This window comes from Seriola lalandi, unplaced genomic scaffold (assembly GCF_002814215.2).
Source record: "Seriola lalandi dorsalis isolate HSWRI2012SDOR001 ecotype SW California unplaced genomic scaffold, Sedor1 jcf7180002054801, whole genome shotgun sequence".
NCBI lineage: Eukaryota > Metazoa > Chordata > Actinopteri > Carangiformes > Carangidae > Seriola > Seriola lalandi.
In genome coordinates, this window is record NW_019525354.1 from 768,533 (window position 1) to 790,084 (window position 21,552).

Here is a 21,552-nt window from a genome sequence, read left to right on the forward strand (position 1 = left end):
TCCATTCTGCATTTTTGGCACATTGTGACAAAGCAACCGCTCTGAATCTCACTGGACACCTGAGCCTCATTCAAAAGCATTTTCACATGATGACTGAATCACTTGGTAAACCAAGGCCGTGTTCAACAGCATTGTGTGAAAATAATGTAGCCGCCTCATTAATATCAATGAAACCTCTGTGGGGTGCAAATGCAGAGATCGAACATAAAGGAAAAAAAAAAAGAAGGTAAACACAGCTCAACTTTTGCTGCATTTTCAAAGCACCGATAACCAACACATGCCAGCACACATTCCAGATGGATAATTGTATAACATGGCAGCCGTAGCTGATGTTATGATGAATAAAATAACTTGCTGTGATGACTTTCTGAAAATGTATGTTCCTTTCTAATGCCGTCTGATATTGTTTCATTTGATAAATCTTCAAACTCATGAGTGTATTATTTAAACTTGACTTCCTGGATATATCATCTTTTCACCAGTACCTCTAGCAACACACCCATACCAGTGCAGCCCTTTGAATTCTTTTTTTTTTTTTTTTTCCACGCAGGGCTATTTTTGGTTTAAACACCCACCAAAAGGAAGCCTGGAAGGTTAAAATGGGGATGGAAAGGCTGCAGAAAGGAATTCAATTCAGTAAATTCAATACCTCTGCATTTGCATTGGTTGTGGTGGGAGAAGTGAAAGAAATGTCTTAAGACAAAATGTGACACAAATTGAACTAGAAAAATAAAACAATCTTCGGAGGTAACGGATAGGTTTGCTGACGTGAGACTCATCTCGGGTCTAATGAGTTTCTGTATTATGGCGTCTTCTGAGGGACCAAAAGAAAGACAAACTCCTGCACATGTACTTGAACATGGACACTCTGAAGACATGACAGCCCGGCATGAAGCAATATGCACAGCTAAGAAAATGTAACGCAGTATACACACACAAAAAAAATACATACACACACACAATAGGTGCGATGGCATTAGTTAGAGCTGAGTGAAACCACTGAGACTGAAAATGCACATTTCTCAAACTCTCTCTGTCTTTTGTCCCACTCACTCTTTCATCTGGATGTTAGCGAGTGTGCTGCCAGCATCCGTGTCTATCCTTCTAGTCACTCCCTGCCATTTCATCTATTCATCCACCCATGAATCATGCATGTGTTCCCTGCCTTCTCCTGTCCAGTCAGTTGATCTCCCAGCAGGATGCCACTTATCTTTATCTAACCATCAATCCTCGCTCTTCGTTGCAACCTCCACATCTATTGCTGCTCCCTGTGATCATTGAGCCTACTAGCAGGCTATTAGTTCTTCATGTCAGTCTGTTTAAGTATTTAAAGAGGTCAAATGACTATAGACTGTAAACCACATTTACGCACACACAATCCATATGAAAAACAACACCCTCAGGTGCTTGCAGCAGAGGAATAATAATTAGAGACACCAGATTTATGAGAGAGAAAAGCACATTTTCTATACTTGTGAAACTGTGATTTTAAATATGACTCTTTGTTGCATGCTCTCCTTATTCTCTCATCATTCCTGTCACTCTCACTGTGTACAATCTAATGAAGCAGGAATACGGGGTTCTTAAAAACTGTGATAAAATATTAAAGCGCATACTTTTCTGCCCAAGACCCTGCCCGAGTCTCCTGTGGCATCCAGGCTCATTAAAACGTATTGCTGCTTCTCAGATAGCGGCTGAAAGAGAAACGCTCCGTGACCCATTTTGGGCCCTGGAAGGCATTTTAATAATACGAGTTACTGAAGTTGTTTACAGTGATATGAAATTCTTCAGAGTTAGGTAAAAGTAAAGGGGAACAAAGAGATGTATCAATTAACAGAGAGACAGAAGTAGACGTCGAGGGAAAAACAGAGTAATTCTTACCAGATTATCTTGTTATGTACTGGATTTAAGATTATCTCTGTTTAAAATCCACCTGAGGACTGCGAGCACCTTCATGATGAGCTTAACTGAATTTAGCTGTACATCTTCTTTTATGACCAAGTCATAATATTTTGAATTTCACACTAACAAAGGGGATATTATCAAGCAGGAACTGCTAACAGGATTACCTGCATTACATTGTGAGCTGTCAGATGGTTTGTGTGTGTTTGTGTGTATTTGTACCTGTACTTGCAACACCGATGTGAAAGTTTTGGCATCTTCTGCAACACCTCCAATGTAAAGGGGTCTGGTGAAAACTGGTGGGTGGTCGTTCTCATCCTGGATGTCAATCACCACCTTAGCTGTGTTAGCTAGGACACACACAATTAACACAGTAAGATATACTTTTGAATATGACATTACAAAAAAATATAAAAGATGAGCTTCTGTGAAGCACATATGGTATTTGCTGGTACACATGCAGTGTAGAGCTGCTTGATAAACTGCAAGGGATTTCTGTTGCAGTCGACTAAAGAGATTAATAAAATGGGACAAACACAGCCACATGTGTAAAGCACGGGTAACCAAGACCAGCCAGTATCATCCAACTACAGAGCTGCAACTCCAGCAGGTTCAAGCCTGTAGCACGACCTGGTTTAGACCTGCAGATGTAGACATCCCATCTACAGGCAGGTAAAGCCATGGCTTCTGCATTGGCTGCAGATGTCACAACTATTACGATTGCAGTGTCATCTTTGCTTGTGGGTGATCATGTTGACAAGTCGATGCTACAGGTCTAAAAAAAAACATTAGGAAAAATGAAGAAAGAAGTTTAACACTCAAAAGCTTTTCAGCTTATCTGCTTTATCCAGACTGTGTGAGCGTGGTTTGATCAGATATGTTTGGTAACACGCACACAAAAAGCCCCGTATCTGTTATGACATTTTGACTCAAATTTGGCAGAAAATATTGTGTAGAGGGCTCCAGAGTGAGAAGCTGAAAAACAAAACGGGTTTACATAGTGATCAAAAGGTGGGATGGCAGAGTGAGTAATGACTGAAGGCTTGTTAGCTTCACTTCCGGAGCCGAGGGGTAGACGTTCACAACTCTGAAAATGAGCTGAGAGAAACATTAGGAGCTGCTGAATGTTAAGGTGATGCTGCATTAGAGGTGACCCTGCTCTGAGCCAACTGATCACATTTTTTGAGATATATGCATCAAGAAACCCAATACTGCTGTCAACATTATGGCCTTTGCAAGTTAGGTTTTCAAAATAATGACTGTGCCAAGGTTTAAAATGAAGTTTTGCATCAGTAATAGTGTAAAAGCCATTTTGAATTACACACAGAAACTATATGGAAAAAAAACAATTTAAAATATACCAGCCATTACTGTAATTAAACCACACTATTTATTCAGTGTAAGACAAATGACTGTGCCAATGAGCCTCTGACATTCATATTCAGTGATTGCAACTTGGAATGACATGCATTCAGTCTTTATCTGGCCTATAACAGAATTCGTAATCACACCCACGTAAAACTGTAACACAGTACAGCTACCAATCTCCGTGAAAGAACCATGTGTCTCAAAGAAAGAACAAATCCCAGGATTGTGAACTGCTCAAGTTTTACTCCGAGAAAGACAAATGAAAAAAAAGAAGAAAAAAAAAATCACCCAAAAACTTTGGCACATATAAAGAAAAACACAAACAAACAAGCAGCTGCAAATGTTAATCTTCTTATCTACCATAGCCGTCCTAGAGACACCGTTCCAAAACGTCTATTTACAATTCCAACCTTCACTTTAGTTAGAAAACTGGATTAACACATTATTAGAATCCTATTGATTTTCTGCCTGATTAAAATGCGTACCAAAAAGAATTGAAGGGGATTTGCTAATGACTACAATGATTTGCAGTTTTAATCCCTGCAGAAAGCTTAAATTCAAATGGTTGGATGAAATGAGAACAGCATGTGGTAAAACACTATAATTAAAGAAGAAAGGAGAAACCCGGGGAGCTGAGCATCAATTAAGAAGAATGCAGATATGTTGTGAAAGGAAGAAAGAGAAACGAGAGAAAGACCAGCAGAGATAGACATTTAGAAAAAGGCAGAGAGAAAAGGCAGGAAGAAAGAAAGACAGAGGGAAAAAGAGTTAGAGACTAATTAGAGCCATTTTCACTTCAGATATAATTTCAATTGAAACCGTGACAACTTGTTTTGGTTGGTCCCCCCACGTGCAACTGAAGAGAAATCATTTTTGGATGGATTCAAGTGAGGATAAAAATGAACGAGAATGAAGATGAATAATTATTCTATAACTAGAACTACTGCCTTGTGGTAGTATGCCTCCACCAACCAGCCAAGGTGCAGGAAATATGGCCACAATCTCCCCTTTTTCAGAACAGTATGATGTCACTGTAAAGCTGAACTTTGACCATTAGGATATAAAATGTCATCACTTCATTGTTTTATCCTATTAAACATTTGTGTTAAATTGTGTCACAATTAGTGACTTATGGCCAAAGTCGTGTTTTGTGAGGTCACAGTGACCTTGACCTTTGACCACCAAAATCAGTTCATCCTTGATACCAAGTGAATGTTTGTGCTAAAATTGAAGAAATTCCCTCAAGGCGTTACTGAGATATTGCATTTTGCATTCAAGGGAATGAGACGGACCGATGGACAATCTGAAAATATAATGCCTCTGGCCCTGGCTGTCGCCGGTGCGGAGCCATAAAAAGAAATTCAATGAAAGACTAGGACTGTGCTTAGATTAAGGCAGGTTAAGTTCAATGTAACGTTGACTTGTCCTGCTCTCATAAAGTGATGGAGTACATTTATTCAAACACTGTAGTTAAGTACAGGTCTGTGTATTTCCCTTTTATTCTACTTATCTACTTATATTGTTTTATTCCAGTGACATTTCAGTTCAAAATCTTAAAACAAAACATCCCCCAAAAAAAAAGAAAAAGGAATTAAATAAGCTAAAAAAAAAAGAAAAAAAAAATCCTTCAATAAAAAAGGCAGTTTCTTCTTTGGGGCCCCAAGTCCCCTCTAAACTTCTCAAATGGTTTTATTTAAATTACTGTCCCATGCCCATAAAAATGTATTATTTCATTAAAACCCCTGGGTTGGTGACCACTGGACTAAACTGCCAAACTCACTTAAAACTATATCTATCTCAGCCAGCCAACACAATAAATTCATCAGTATTAACAATTTAATAACGTAATATTTAATAATATAACAGTCTCAGGGGTCAGTTTCTATGTAACTTTCTATTTGACTTACTCTATACTTTTAATTTTGCTACTTAAAGTAGATTTTGCTGATAATAATTCTGTTTATATTTAGGGTATACATAGGGTTTTGAATGCAGGAGTTTTAGTATATTTGGAATTAATGTAATGCATATAATTGTACTTAAGTAAGGATCTGAATATGTCTTCTCTTGGACAGAATATTTCTGCAAAAAGTTATGGCTTTACAGATAAAATCTTCAGACTTGCTAGCTTTATCCAGCCACTTTGATCATCGCAAACATATTTCTATTTGCCAGTTAAATTGTAGACAGTTACATAATTGCATTTCGGTGAGATGTGATAGCCAATGAGACGCTTATCTACCAAGTGGATAAAAAAAAGCAGCAGTGAAGACAACAAGGTGGTGTAGCCTACAGGTTTGATAGACAGCTGAACGAGAGAAAGGGCAGTTTGAAAGGTAACAACAACAGCCAAGGTCTAATATAATGTATCCTCCAAAACATACAACTGTATACAGAAGAAGTTGGAGAGAACTTGTGCAAGGTAAAAGCAGATAGAGCTCCAGAGAGAGAGGCAGAGAGGGAATGAGAGTGTGGGTGTGCAGAGAAAGCTAAAGCCTGAGGCAACATTATCTTAATATCATGTAGCAGGCAATGCACTGTTGTTTTATTAATCCTTAAGTGTGTGTGTGTGTGTGTGTGTGTGTGTGTGTGTGTAATTAGAGAGAAGAAAAATCGGTGATCTGTGGTGATGCAATCTCGAGTTCATAACTTACTCTTTGAGGGGGCGCGGAGGTTTGAGGACACCACTCTCATGGAGTCTGCCTCTACCTTCAGAACGTAGCTGGAATTGGCCTCAAAGTCCAGGGGCTTGGCTGTGGAAATCGCTCCCGTTGTTTCGTTTAATGCGAACACCCCTGGAGAGAATGAGAGACAGAGGGATAAAGAAAGACATCAGGAAGTGAGGATGAAAGAAACACAGTGCAAAAGATAAGAGAGTAAGGTCAAAGAGGGATTCAAAGTGAGAGAGTTTTTTTTTTTTTTTACTTTCTTGCATATGGCAGTTAGATAAGTGGACCATTTTATACAGGGTGAAAAGGAGGTAATGTGCCAGGAGCTGACAGATGGAGTTATTTTGAAGATTATTTTTTTTTAATAAGAAACAAATGACAAAGAAAACAATCAGCACCTAACCTGAAACGTATTACTGGTATTGAAATAGCTGGAGACACTTTTTTCCTGCTGCTTTAATCAGACAGGTAGAGAGATGGTGAATTTCATTGCATTTCCGCTGCTACTATCAAAGAGTACAGACACCGTTAGTGGGCAGAACTAACAGGGTTCATAACTTAATCATATAAACTCACCAGCTACTTTAGCAGCAGTCACACCCATACAGGAAAGCCAGCCAAGTGAAATCCACAACAGAACAGCTATGTGCATAAACAGCTCGGCGTATACTCACCTCCCTGGTTGCCATCGATGATGGAGTACACGATGGTTTGATTGACAGCAGCTGCCATGATGACTCCCACTGGGGTTCCAACAGCAGCCTCCTCGCTCACTGGTGGAAACCTGGGAATGTATGAGTCAATCAATATCAACCGATAAGGAAATTAAATATGTATATGTAGGCTGTGGGCCCACCTTCTCTGGAGGGTCGACTGCAATTTGGCAAGTTAAATACAACTGTGATTTAAATCTGTCAAGCATGTATGCAGAATTTTTTTTACTCCTTCATGCCGCAAGCTTTTTCCACCTTGACTTTACCCCAAACGATAAAATATATGTACGTAGTATTTAAACTTTAAGAGCTACTTAGAGGTTATTGCAGTTGCAGATAGGAACATGAAAAGTTGGCAGCTGAACAACAACCTCTTTAATGCTGGTATGGAACAAATTCACTCAAACATTGATGTTTGATGTCTTCCACATTTAAATTTCTGACAACACGGATCATCAGTGAATGTCAGTCTGACATCAAAACAGTCAAAATGGTCAAAGCGGTTCAAAGCAGTCTCTGTTCACAACTACCATGTGCTGATAACAAGGTGGGCAGAGGGCAGGGAGAATTTCACTCAAGTTTCTGCAAGTTGATTATTAAAACATACTGACATGAACTGAGTCCAGTTGCTGCCTGAAAGATACAAAATAATTTCATCAACATGGGGTACGCTTCAGGAAAAAGGCTGGTAATAATTAGGGCTACACTGATCATTATACATAAGAACGTGGTTTCTTGCTGGGAGTGGGTGGTGGTGATTGTGGCTTGCCAAAAGCTTAAGCCATCGTTGTGTTTACAAGGTCAGAGGTGATGGAAAATGATGGCCAGGGCTAACTGATTAGCATCTTAACTTCAGTGGAAGAAAAGATGTGGTAGACAAGAGTTAACATCTGTTTTGCTTTCCACGTAGTGGAAAGTAAAGGAAACAAATTTGATGCTGAACTCAAAACGTTTATTCTAGACTGGTAAGTAAACAGCTGTTAATGCTAATACTGGCTATGTAGTGACAGTAAAACTTACAAATAGCTCTAACTTCAGAAATGAGTTAAATAAACCTAAAATATTAAGTTGAATTGACTATTTAGCCACATGGACAGTTGATACGGACAGGTTTGCTTTCTTTCAGTTTAAAGAGTGAACTCTCAGCAGTGCATTCATTTTCATCATTTCAAGTCAGAAGACCTCAAGTTAGGAAAACTCATGTTTGTCTGGTCTGAAGATTAAAACTAGACTTTTTAAGTGGAATTAACTTGGATTGAACAAAATGTTTAAATTGATGTAACAAGTAAGATTAGTTGATTTTACTCTATTTGTGCTTGACAGAGAACATCAAAGGTTGATTGATTATAAAAACAGTTTGTGATTAATCTTAGTAGCAGTAGTAGTAATACACATGATTTAATTAATGTGCTAAAATGTGAAGCCCCCCTATGGTCCTCTAAGATGGTGTACATCAAAATATCCAATCTTAGCAGTACAATATCAACTTGTAGTGACAACAGCATTATTAGACTTTTTTATGTTTATGTTGAAACAGTCACAGCATTTGTTAGAAAAAGATCGTGATCTGGTGTAACTGAGGAAACGTTCACAGTGACTTCAGACACAAAGTGTTTATATACATTTGACCAAAATACGGTATTTTCCAAATCTTAACCCAAGTGCTTTTGTTGCCTGAACCGAACCCTGGTCTATATATATATATATAGAAAGGTTGAACATAATCTATAGGAGACAGGGTTGTTGACAGGCCCTTATAGTGGCCTGAGCCAAGCAGTGAAACCAAACCACCAATAGCTTTTTCAAGAGAACCCAGGCATGGTCTTGTTTTTATCCACCTGCTTCTCATTGCATGTGGTGGGCAGTTTTCCCCGCTTACAACCCTGACAGATTTTCTTAAAATCTGGCAACTCTCAAATTTCCAACAGCTTTCGCTCCATTAAATAAACCCATTGCAGTCATTAAGCCAACAGTCACAGCTGGCTAAACAATATAACATGGCCTACCAACTGGCTAAGCTATCAAGTAATCACAAGGTGATAAATGGGACTGTTAGGGAGTGAGAGGGAGTGTGAGTGTGTGCTGAGTCGGTTGGTGTAGATGTTAACTTCCAGCCCAGTCAATTGCTTTTCTAACCACCTGCTCAACCCAAACACTCCTCCTAGAAAATATGTAATAAGCCTGAGGTTTACTGAATGATTATAGATTTAATTGAAATAAAATGTTGTTGGTGATGCAGTTTAAAGTAAATCCTCTTTTTATATAGAGTGTGTGTATATATATATATATATATATATATATATATATATATATATTTATGAAGAATATAGGCCTTTTTCACTGCAGACTTGTCATAGTAGGAAAAGCACAGGTAATAATATCAACAATGGCTCTGTTCTATTCAAGCGTTCCAGTAAGACATGACAGTGTGACAGTGAGCCAGCATGTGCAATACCAGCACCCTGAAACCTAAGCAGCTACATGCGACAAGCAAAAATGTCTGTTGTGAACAAGGTATTGTTTTCTCTACTGTAAAGTCCCATCCTGTCTAAACTCCTATTCATTTGGCCTTTAGAAAATGTGAAGTGTACAGTGAAGTGTTGACAGGAAAAGAGAGAAGAGAGTGGAGAAGAGAGAAACAGTGGCCCTTGGCAGAATTCAAACATGGAGCTCTGTATTTTTATGGTTAGTGTCTGAAAGCCCAAGGCCTCCATCGAGCTCCTGAAATGTTTGTGTTTTCCTTTGTAATGAGTAGAGAGCCAAACAGTGGGTTAGGATCAAGTGAAGAAGCTACATGAACTCACCCAACAAAATGTTTCTTCAGGCACTCACAATGTGTGAATGCTTGTGCACAATGAGAAATGACAAGTCTGCAGTTATGTTGTTAAGCTGCAGCAGCAGCAGCACAAACATGGTCAATCAATAAATTCAGGCTTGTTTTGTTGTAGTGCGACAACTTAGAAACATGAAATTATTAGATTGCTCTGCTCTCGCTTTATTATTTTCCTCTTCCTCCCTCTCTAACATCTCTTTTCCTTCTCTCTCTCTCTCCGCAATTTTTCTACTTCTTTCACACTAAAATCTCAATCCATCTACATTCCTCCTCCTGCATCCGGTATCTCCTCTTTCCCCCATCTTTCCCTACACCCCTCCCTCCCTCCTTCCTCACCCTCAGGCTGCTGCTTCTAGCCAACATCCCAGCAGACCTCAGCCACAATTGTTATCCATTCCTCCATCCCTCTCTCTCCACAATGGCTGCCCGACAGAGGTAAAGTGGCACAATGGACAGGACGCACGCACGCACGCACGAATACGATCATTCCAGTATACTCAATTACTTATAGATGAGTCAAAACACATTTACAGCTATACAAATGCACACATACACACAAGATTCCATGTACATATTTAGGACAGGTCTTAGTATAGATAGACACACACACACCCGCACACAGAGCTCATTATCAAGCCCCAACCCCCCCCCCTTTCTAATCATTGCTGTCCTAACTACTGCAAGCTGGGCTGATACTGATAACAACAGAGACACACACACACACACACACACACACACACACACAAACTTGTACTACTCTACTTGTGAGGACATTGTATTGACTTTCATTCAGTCTCCAGATGCATACTCTACCTGTAACGTTGTCATAAGTGTAACCCTAAAACATTAACCTGAGATGAACCTCGTGGCTGTTGACTTTCTGAGACAGTGTGAACAGATTTTTGTACACATGAAGTGATGGATGGCATAGGAACACGCACGCACGCACGCACATGCACAAACACCAGAAGCACATCAGACTGGATGTAGGCTAAAGGACGTAAACATTACACAGAGTTTCAGCAGTGTGAAGGGAAAGAGAATAATGAGGATAGTGATAGATGTTGGGCAATGATACCCTCCTCTCTGTGGGTCTCTCTCTTACAGCCACTGTCATTCGTTTGTCTCACTCATTACGTTTTTTCCCATCGCTTTTTAGGCTGTTTAGTTCAGCTCCTGTTTCTCCATGATACATCATCTTGCCTTGGTGTCATTATTCTTGCTGTCCCTCCTCACACTGCTCTTTTTCATTTCTCTCTTTCCCTACCGCGATTCTGGCTCTGTCACTTCTTTTAATCTCTTTCTTCCTCTGTCTCTCCTTGTCTGCACCAAACTACAATATCCTTCCTCTGTGCCAATCAGTGCCTTGCTTTGGTTTCATTGGGCTCTGGCAATCATAAAGGTTTTTTTGTTTTTTTTCCCCAAATGACAGCCATTTTTGATCTACAGCATGTGCTCGGTGTGGGAGGCTGTGCCTGGAAAACAGCACGACAAACTCAAATAAGTCAAATCTTATTAGCCGAGATTAGCAGCCTTTCTTTTTATTATTATCTAAGCTGGGCATGCACTGCACAGTTTTATTAACCATGCATTAACTCACACCTCATGTTTAAACACCAAAATGTTCAACTTCTATGTACTTTGCAGATCTACCTTTCGCTATGTTTTGTCCATTGACAGATTACTTCAGTCAGTGTGTGTAATTTGGAAAGCAAGAAGAAAAAAAGAACATAGGCCTACAGTTAAGCTGAGTATGAGCACAATGTGGTTTGTTTTGCAACAAAATTCAGGTTTATTTGGATAACAGCACCATCCCATTCAAGATTATAGCTAGCCAAAACATGTAAAAAATACCTATAATAATATTAGAACACAATGATTACAGTTTATAACAGCTGTCCTGTGGGAAATCAGACTGGGGAACGTTTTAACTCTTTGACGGCCTCACAAACACACAAGCAAACAAATTAAAAAAAAAAAAAAAAAAAAATCAAGAAATCCATTTGATCATCCAACAGGTGGACAATCTGATTGTCAGTCATTGGGACCTCCCTCAATGAAAAATTGTGTGCTTAATATGCACAGTGTCTTCCCAGTGTTATGGAGACATACGCTCAAAAAACAACTTGTTCATACGACAAACGGTCATCCATTTATAGCTGTTTCAAATGTTCCACACTGGGGAAAGCTATTATGCAATAATCTGCTATGATCATAGAGCCAAATAGCTGTGTAAAGAAAAAAGAATAAAAAAAACAATTTGAATCATCCAAAGACTCCTCTCCTTCCAACTACTTTGATGTCATCTAGGTTGAACCTTTCATTTGTTTAAAAAGAAAAAAAAAAAAAAAAAAAATTTGATATCCAATAAGACCACTGGGCTCTTTTACTCAAAGTAAGAAAACATTTATAGCAGCTACTGGTCAGCAGCCGGAGTAAGAAGCACTCGCTACATGAACACCGACATAAGATAACAACATGCTTGTATCACCCTGCTCCCCCCTCCTCTCCCTGTCCAGAGGGTTGCTAATTGACTGTAGGATTTTCATTAGGATACTGTTGAGCAAGGGGTCTTAACTGCCTGGAGAAATAACCTTTACAGGCTGGAGTTCTCTAAGTTACTTCTTGTCCTGCTGTGGCCAGGGCTGGAAGGCTTCAATTTTCAGTTCACATGACTCTACAATTTTAAGAGCTTGTGGAGAGATGCTGCTTGAAATCCAAACAGTTTTCATATAAGGCAGATGTTGCCATTTTACAGCATCAGCCTGAATAAATGAAGTTTTTCAAACAGTTTTAACATTAGATCAGTTTAGTTAAAATATTGTGATGTTGAGCCAATATTGCTGATTTTATTACAGTTGCTGGGGCATGTAACTAATTATTTTTTTCTCTGTTTCTCTTCCCTGCTCAGCACTGTCTGAACAATCAAAATTCATTTTCTGTACCCTCTGGCACTTTCCCTTCACTCTCTAATCTCACATCTCTCTCCCCTACCTCTCTCCATTCTGCCATATTGGCTCACACACAACCCCTCCATTTTTGTCACTCCTTCTTCCTGTCAATCACTCACCCTGGTCTTTCCAGCTCTCCCTGTATCTCTCAAGCAGATTCTCACTTTTCAATGTTTTGTCAGAAAGTGTCACAGTCTTTTTTCCCCCTGCCTTTTTCACTGCCCTATTCTCACCTTCTGCGTTACAATCTTTTTGTAATTGGCAACTGACAGTCAAATGGCCTGGTATCTTTCGAACAGTCTGGACATGAATGAACAACATTGAGGCGCTAATACATAAAACATATGTGAGACAGAGCAGGGAGAGACTTTTAGTTGAATTTATCATGTTGGATAAAATAATCGACTCAGGGTATTGAGGTTGACACCTTTATTCAACTGAATACGAATGAGTGTTGCTTGAACTAGTGTCTAAGCAGGTGTGTGTATGGCCACATTCGGGGTTGTGTCTATGTGGAACTGTATTTTTTGCTCACTTCCTTAGCTGCAAGCAGAAGCAAAGTCTTCAGACCAAGTCCAGCAGTGTTCTGTTTCCCATGATGCTGTGCACCAAACCATGCTGAAATATTACAGCCAAAATAAAACGTGGGTGAGGGATTTGTCATTTTGAATTAGTCGGTCCAACATGTCTGTCAAACTAGAGAATAAAACAGGTCATCTTCCAAAAACCTATACTGTATGAGAGGACACAGCAACATAGTTTGACAATGTTGTTATAACAACATGGCCATTACAAAAATGATTAAATGAGTGTTTTTTGATCTGCCACTTGCTATGCTTGAGGTTTGGTTAGGTTTAGGTGACAAAAATTCTTGGTAGATGTGAGAAAAAGAAAAAAGATTAGGAACAATGCAACAACAACAAAATCCTACACTTTGTTGTTGTTGCTTATCTTAAATCCTATTTCTTCCATCTACATTAAAATGCCAGAGAACCCTCTCAGAAATATCATAACCAGGTTTAATAGCTCCAACTCTTCTTTGTTGGTATTGTGAATGAGGAATACACAAGGGGAAGTTGTTTTTTATATTGTAAATATCATGGAATAGTGTTCTTTCATCTGCACTTCTGAAAATCTATATAGATTAAATAATAATCATAAGAAAAATGCACACAAGACAAAAAATAAACAAAAAAAACAGACTGCAGTGAATTACACATTTCATCTTCATCCACCTTTGTGTAATGGTGTGTGCCAATTTGCATTCTGAGCACATTTAATTAAGTAGTTGTATAGTGTGAGTGTGACTTTCACTTCATATTTTTGTATGTGTGTGTGTGAGAGAGAGAGAGAGAGAAAGAGAGCGAGATTGAGGAGACATCAAGAGATAGCAATGATTTTACTTGTTATTAACATTAATCAAAACCGTCTATTGTGATCACTTTGTCTCTGTCTTATGAAACCACCCATCAATCTACCTCTCTCTCTATTCATTATCCATTTTCCCCATTTCTTCTTAGACATTTGACAGTTGCAACCAACATCTTCTGATAAACTATAAAGACCCACTTAAAAATGACACAATAACACCCAAATATGTAACAGCTGTGATTAAAAAAAAAGTAAAAAGAGATACTCGGAAAAAGAATGTAATATGAATGTGGAGGTAAAACTGCTTTCACCATTAACGTCAGATTTTATTCTGCTGCTTGAGAAGTATCAGCTGTTTCACCTGAATGAACACTAAACACGGTCGTTTCTACCAGACACTGCATGTTCGCTTTCATGTAACAACAACTTCGAAAAAACCGAACAGGCAGACAAAATTACTAATTCAAAAGCTGCCAGAGTTTGGGTTTTTTTTTTTTTTTTTTCATAAGCTGTCTGCTCTTTTGGCCATTCTGACTGTACTTCTCTTGAGCCCTTGAGTGTTATGTAATCAGTTCCTAAACGTACTTTAACTGCCCAACATTTACAGAAGTATGCCTTAATGGAGAATTGTACACAAGACATTAATTGTTTCTGTAAGTAAAATTCTTTTCTGTTTCTACGTCTTATCCGTCTTTGGGAGTATGAAAACCTGCCAGTTTGCTCATTGGGGTTGCGTGACATTTTACATCCTTGTTTCAAAGTGTCAACACATGTTAACCATCTCGTACAATATTCATCGGAGACCAACATTAAAATACTTTAATTGTAAAGTAGCTTATTAAAGGTCTTTCATGAAAAAATGAAGTACAAGTCCTTGCAGACATGAAGAAAATGATCAGCAGTAGTACAATACCACTCACATGTGCACCCACATGGGACAAAACAACACATCTTATAGAAGGATCTGGGAAATAATGGCTATAGTTAGGCTCTGCTCTGTGCTGCCTTAAAAATAATGATTTTTCTTCCTGTGTTTATGTTCACACTGCACTGCGGCTATATTGCAGTAACTAGAGATCAAGGTAATTTCAGGCTCTGGCACAGGACTCGACAGTAGCTGACCTTTCAGTGTAACATAGATACACTGTGTAACACTGTCAGGAATGGATTTTCAGTTTAAAGAAGCTGTCTGAATTTGGGGTTTTACAGTGAGTCCACTTTAACTTTATTTTTTTCTTTGATCTGTTGGGTCTGCCAATCTGGGTGTCAAAGCCAAGAAAACTGTCTCTACTGCTGTTAAAGAGAGCAGCAAGATAACCAGCATCCAGCGGAACAAAATCAACCTGTTCAAAGGGTGAGGAAGGCTGAATGAGTCCCACCATTTCTTGTCAAGACCTTCATTGGTTTGAGGTCACGCAAACTTGCAGAAACATCTGCACACATTCATACCGTAATTCCTATTTTTCAGCCTTAGAAACGCTAATATTGGCATCTTGTTACTTTTCAGACACAAGTGGACAGATGCTGCAGTCTTCAGCTCTTTGTTCTGACAGAGAGCTGTCCACCTGTCGCATCTTTAACACCTATAGTTACACATATGGCTGAGCTGGTATTCATATTTAAAATAGTTTGAGCTGGTGAGCTGTTGCTGAATATCTGCCGGATTATAGCCTTAAAGGAGTCTGTCGCCATCTGTCAGCTGTCATCCATGTCAATGACCCGCCAATAGACATTAACAATACATGAGTGTACAGGCGTATGTCCACCTGACTGACTGCCGACTCTGAACACGTCTATCTATCTATCAAACTAGCAGAATATTTAGAGTGTCAGTCTGCCTGTCTATCACTGACTGTCTGTGTATCTTCTTGTCCATCTATTCGAGTCTTTACCTGCCTGTCTGCTAGTTTGCTTCAATCTGTCAGCCTGTCGACTCATCTGCCACTTTAAAGACATATCTGCCTGTATGTTGATCTGTCTGTGCGCATGTGTCTGTCTTTCTGCCTGTCCATCAACTTCACTGCCTTTTTGAAAAAGGTATATTCCAGCAGCACCGTCAACCCCCCATCAAAGTTTTACTGTAGTATCTCCTGTGTCATCTACTTTTTCCATCTGAACCTCGAACTCCACATCTCTGAACTGCGTCCCTCCACTATCCCCTTACAACATCCTCCTCTACCTGCCATTCTCTCGCTCACTTTTCTCCCACTTCACACTCACTCCCTTCCATACCTCACTCCTCTCTTTCTCTCTCTCTCTCTATCTCTATCTCTTGCCGTCTCCAAGTTGCAAGCAGTCTTATAAATAACAACACTATGGTTATTTGCCATTTGTTGTCACAGCTGTAACATTGCCAGGAGCACTCGGCTCACTTGGCTGTTTGTGTGCATCAACAAGACAAGGTAACCTTCAACTGAATCAGTTAGACATTTACTGGATTTATAGAGCCACAGATCGGGTGTGCTTGTGTTGACATATATTGGGGTGGGGATGCATTTATCTCACAGTTAAAATGTTTAAGGGCATCGGGGACTTTCTTCATTTTGGCAGAAAAGATGTTTAATTTGATAGAAGAATAGTTTACAGCTGAGGAGACAGGGTGTTGACTGTATAAACTAATATCAAAACAGGGAGGAAGTAGCAAAAGGGGTATAGTTGAAAAGAAGAAGTATTTTAATTAAAGATTATTTCATATTATTTCATATATGACTGGGAAATTATAAACAAAATTTTGGTGTTAGGCAACTGAAAGCATCCAAAAGGGAAAAACTCTCCAGCCAGACTAAAACTATGTAACTTCACATGTTTAGCAAATTTCAGCAAGTGTATACTTATACCTGCACATATCTGAGAAGAGCACCTCAAGGTTCTATCCTGGTATCTGTTGTGTTGTTTCCAACTACAGCCATATAATGTACCAAGGCAGCACTCTTTTCATTGTCGTCCTAGGAATACACAACTGCATCAACAGCGAAACTTTTCTGATAACTGGTGAAAGGATTGTAAGTCTCAGGTTAACAATGGTAAATCGCAATCTTTCAAATCTATCATCTATGTGCAGAAAAATCTTAAGGATGTGGATATGTGGCTCATTGTTTTTGTTTTTGGGGATTTTGCTCTCTATACTGAAGAGACAGAAAAGTGTGACAAAAGGGGAGGAGTTGAAAAGAGGAATGAATATTTTCATCAAGTTTCAAAAGGAGAATACATGCTCTGAAAAAAACATGCAAAAGAAAAAAATCACCACAACAATGCAGTCAGTTGATTCTAGTCTTTTGGGCAACCAATATATCCAGATCCCATAATTGTGGTATTTTAAATGAGAAATATAATTGGAGCTTAATATACAGTTACAGCTTTTATAACACTACTTGCTCCTTGGTTAATTTTACTGAATTGGAAAAGCCGACAGCCCCGAGCTAAACTCACACCCTGTGGTTGAGGGAAGTGATGCTGTGCCGCAAATTGGAGAAACTCAGATATGAGCTTCACGCCCCAGGAAAATCAACAAAACATGGCAGGCTTCTCTCAGTTAGGTCTGAAACTCTGCCAAAGGTAATATAATGATCATTTATTACAATTTGTAAACCCATCACCCATAGTGTATTCTCTATAGCAACTCTGGTTTTTATAGTTTTGTTTGCTAATCTCATATATGCACCTGTGATAATGTGTATTATGTTGCTTTTTGTTATTGGTATATCAAAAACCTATAAACAGAATAATTTTTTTTTTTTTAAAGTCAGATTTTGTGTGACTTCAAATGCTTACCACCAATCAGAGCATGTTAAACACGTTCTTTAAATTTAGATAATCTGGTCTGTGAAGCAAAGCACTAAACAGCCTGGCTGTGTATGCCTTCACAGCTGCATGCATTATGGGAAGAACCGTTGCCTAGGAGAAGCAGACAAAACTATTCTGTCTGTTCCAAGTACAAGATTAAAGATTCAGTTTTTGCAGTGTCTGTATGATCCGTTAACACCGGATCGATTTGCCAGAAGTTGGCCCATGCGTCTATCATAAGTCTGTACTTTCTGTTTCAGTTAACTTGATGGCAGAGAAATGGGACTGTCGTCTTTCAAAGGGAAAATTGACAGCTCCGGTTTTGCTGCTGTCCAGCTGGCTGGTGGTGATAAAAACTGTGACCTCCTGCCCGGCTGCCTGTGATTCTTGAACAGAGCGTGTACTGTATATCAGTGCAGAGACGCTGATAGATACGACCTCATTTATCTAAATCTCTTGCCATGCTGTAGTGAGTTATCTCCATCTTTGTAATGACGCAAGACAAAGCAACATGTTCCCATCTTTGATCACACAATGTCTTGATTATAAACAAAGCTTTGATGTTTAGAAGATATTTTTTCTCACTCTCTCACCACCTTCCAATTAGATTCATTAACAAAGTAACAGGCTACGAGGCTATTTTGACAGCATGTGGGGGGTGGGGAGCGGGTGGGAGCATGTGCCCGCATTCACAGACACACAGTCACACACAGGCACGGACACAGCGGAGACAAACAATGCATACAAGCACATGCAGGCACAAGCAAGGAAAGTGGTGGGAGGGGTTTGTAGATTTCAATAATCTTTGAAACGGCGATATTGTTTTTCTGTTCACTTAACCTCACGCTGATAATTGCCACCGGGTGCTGATAACTATTCATGTGTATGTGATACCGACTGCATACTAATGCTGCAGGTGCAAGGATGGGCCTACAGTCAGAGGAACAGAGAAGGAGAGGAGGAAATTCTGCTCTGACTATACACACAGTTTCCATGATGATTTAACAAACTTCCTCCTCAGCTTGTTAACTGTTTTACTAGATGAGAAACCCACAGCGTGAAAATGCACAAACAGCATGTTACAGTGCCAAAACTAAGCTTCACCTCTCTTCAGTGTGTGTGTATGGTTGTCTCTATTTGTGTGTCTGTATCCCAATAAATTTAACTTTAATGCATCCTGAACACAAACTTTGTTTGACCCTGAGAAACGTGAGGAAAATGTTCATTTTTTTTACAATTCTACTGTGAATACCATTCTCTGTTCAGTATGTGATAAAGTTTCTTAAATTATTAAATATGTTGATCAAAATCAAATTAAAAAAACAATATCTACTATGATTTCCACAATAATGGCAAGGCTAGCTGAAAAACTGTATTATGTATTAGCAATTTTCAATATTATGAACTTTTCATTGTGCACGGTCCCTAGGCAGAAAGACAGATTTGTTTTGAGTCTGTACTGTTTGGATTTTTAAATGAAACACTGACTATGAGGTTAAAGTGCTGACGTTCAACTATTGTGAACAGTGTAGGAAACTGACCTTTTTATACATACCCCTCAGGAGCTACAAGTCCTACAGTGTTCACCCAATATGAAAGTGAACAACTCAAAACACACTTGAAGCTGAAAATCAGCACTTTAACTTCACCTGTTTCGTTTGAAATGCAGTTTGCTGGAGCACTGAGCTAAAAGTTTACTTGAGTACTGTATATAAGTATATTTTTTGAGTACTTGTACTATGCTTGGATATTATTCTCTTTTGGAAACTTATGGCATTTACTCCTCTATACTTAAATACAAATATTGTATTTTTGACTCTATTACCTTTCTATGAAGTACTCCTTACTTTAGTCAGCAGACTCAATTTTCTTTTATTTCCTAAAATGTGATAAGCCATACGCTGTGTATGTCAAAGGAAAAAAAAAATCACAGCCAACTCCTCGTCATTCAGGTTGTGTTGCTGCAAATTTGAACAGCTCAGTTTAAACATGGCAGTGGCCTAACTGGCTGATAAAGATGAGTACTTTAACTCTTTAACTGGATCTGTGTACTTTGTCTATCCCTGCAAATAATTATGCATATGTTGTGTGGCTAGGGAAACTAACCAAATTTATCCATCCATCCATCCATCCATCCATCCATCCACTTGTTTAAACTGATTAAACAACAAGTAGTCATTTTATTATTCTTTAAAGATTTACAAATATATAAATGGGGAAATCTTTCTTTTAAATTTTGTAAAGAGCAAAAATAAATCACAAATCAACATACAAATACAAATTACAAGCAAATTGCAGTAATTTGTTACAAATTTGATAGATTGGCAAACAAAAGGCTGATGTGGTGTTAATTATACAACTACTAGGGGTAGTCGATGCCAGAAAGCTTCAAATTCTGCATGTAGGGGACAAAATGCTTTTCAAAGCATAACAAATTTTGTAATTGGAAAGACATTTGGAATTCGTATAATTGAATATAGTGATGAAAACAGTAAATTGCCAAAAAGCAACTTAATAGATCGCTTGTTTCACCATCTCTCTCTTTCATTACAGGGATCAATATTACTAATTCAGCCTTGCCCATGGCTACAAGCCTGTCTGTTGAAACCATACAAAATGATTAAGCTGCATTAGTAAGCTCTTAAAACCACACTGGTACAATGGTTAGCTTTTATTCAATAAAGCTGGGATAATTAATTCAAAGCTGGTACATTGTACCCTGTGTGAATTCAACATGGAAATAGAAGAACAAAAAAAAAACACGCTCTCTCTCATTCTCACACACACACACACACACACACACACACACACACTTAAATACAGGGACAAAAATGTAAAATACAAGACACACATGCACCCAAAGAGACATAAAACACACACACATACAAAAGACAAATACCCACAGAAAGGGACATTCACAGTGAAAAATACAAATACACACTGATTCTAAATAGTGCACTGTTACATAGACAGACAGACAGACACACACACACACACACACACTTGTAGCTGGAAGCTATGTTACATATTCATAAATGCAGTATTATATGGCTGGCTGACATCTCTCTCTTGCCTCTAACCCTTTTTCCTAAAAATAGACAGGAGCTTTACTCTTCTCTATTTGAAAGACAAACCTTGATATCTTGAAATTTCATCTTTGTATGTGTGGGAAAATATGTCTATACTGACACTGAAGTCGCAGTCACTCACAAACAAGCTCATTAGCTTAAAGCAGATGGTGCTCAGGTGTTTGAATAAAGAGTTAAAGCAACGAGATGTAAATATCAGAATCAGAAATAAAAGTGCGATTTGATTGACTTTAATACTATTTGTCGAGTCATCTCAGAGGGAGTCGAGTCTGGCATGATGCATGACAGCTTATCATGTCAGCAAAGGTGAAAGTGAGTTGCATCACAGTAAACGCCTAAACCCATACTCAGCATATAAAACAAGAGATGAGAGGAGAGGGAGGCATAGAACATAGAGAGGGGGGGGAAATAAACGACTCAAAACTGATGCTATCCATCATTCACAAAAAGTGCCAACCTTGAGCCAATCAGTCATTTTTTTAAGCTATTGTGTGTCTCTGTTATTGTGTTTGACAGATGACATTACAAGCAAGCAAATGGAAGACCAATTCACTCCCTCCAACGTCACTGTGGAAGGACACATACACATATAGAGGTGCAGATAAAACACAGGACAGCAGGAAAAACCAAGCAAGCAAATCTAGCCTGGAAACCAAACCAGTCAGCGAGCTCATGGGTCAGACCCATCTGTCCTGAAGCAGGTCGGGGGAATCGCAACCATTTTTGTAACATGGGGGGCGGGATTGATACAATGACCGACTGAAGAGTGCCATTGAAGCATTTTCGTCAACAACCAAGATGGCTGCCGCTGATGTGGAGAAGTCTCTTGAATCTGTGATCGTGACAGTATTAAACCAACTGGACTGTATATTT

General features: G+C 38.9%; 1 protein-coding gene across 2 annotated transcripts in view; it reads right to left on the bottom strand.

Moving 5' to 3' along the window:
- The window catches only part of LOC111669650 (protocadherin-15-like), a 138,429-nt gene that overhangs the window by 32,805 nt on the left and 84,072 nt on the right, over positions 1-21,552 (bottom strand). For both annotated transcript variants that reach the window (XM_087179236.1, XM_087179235.1), the window contains exons 26-28: positions 6,614-6,723; positions 5,925-6,065; positions 2,125-2,252 (exon numbers count right to left, since the gene is read on the bottom strand). In XM_087179236.1, coding sequence (XP_087035362.1) covers positions 2,125-2,252; positions 5,925-6,065; positions 6,614-6,723 — 379 coding nt within the window. The remainder of the gene's footprint in view (positions 1-2,124; positions 2,253-5,924; positions 6,066-6,613; positions 6,724-21,552) is intronic.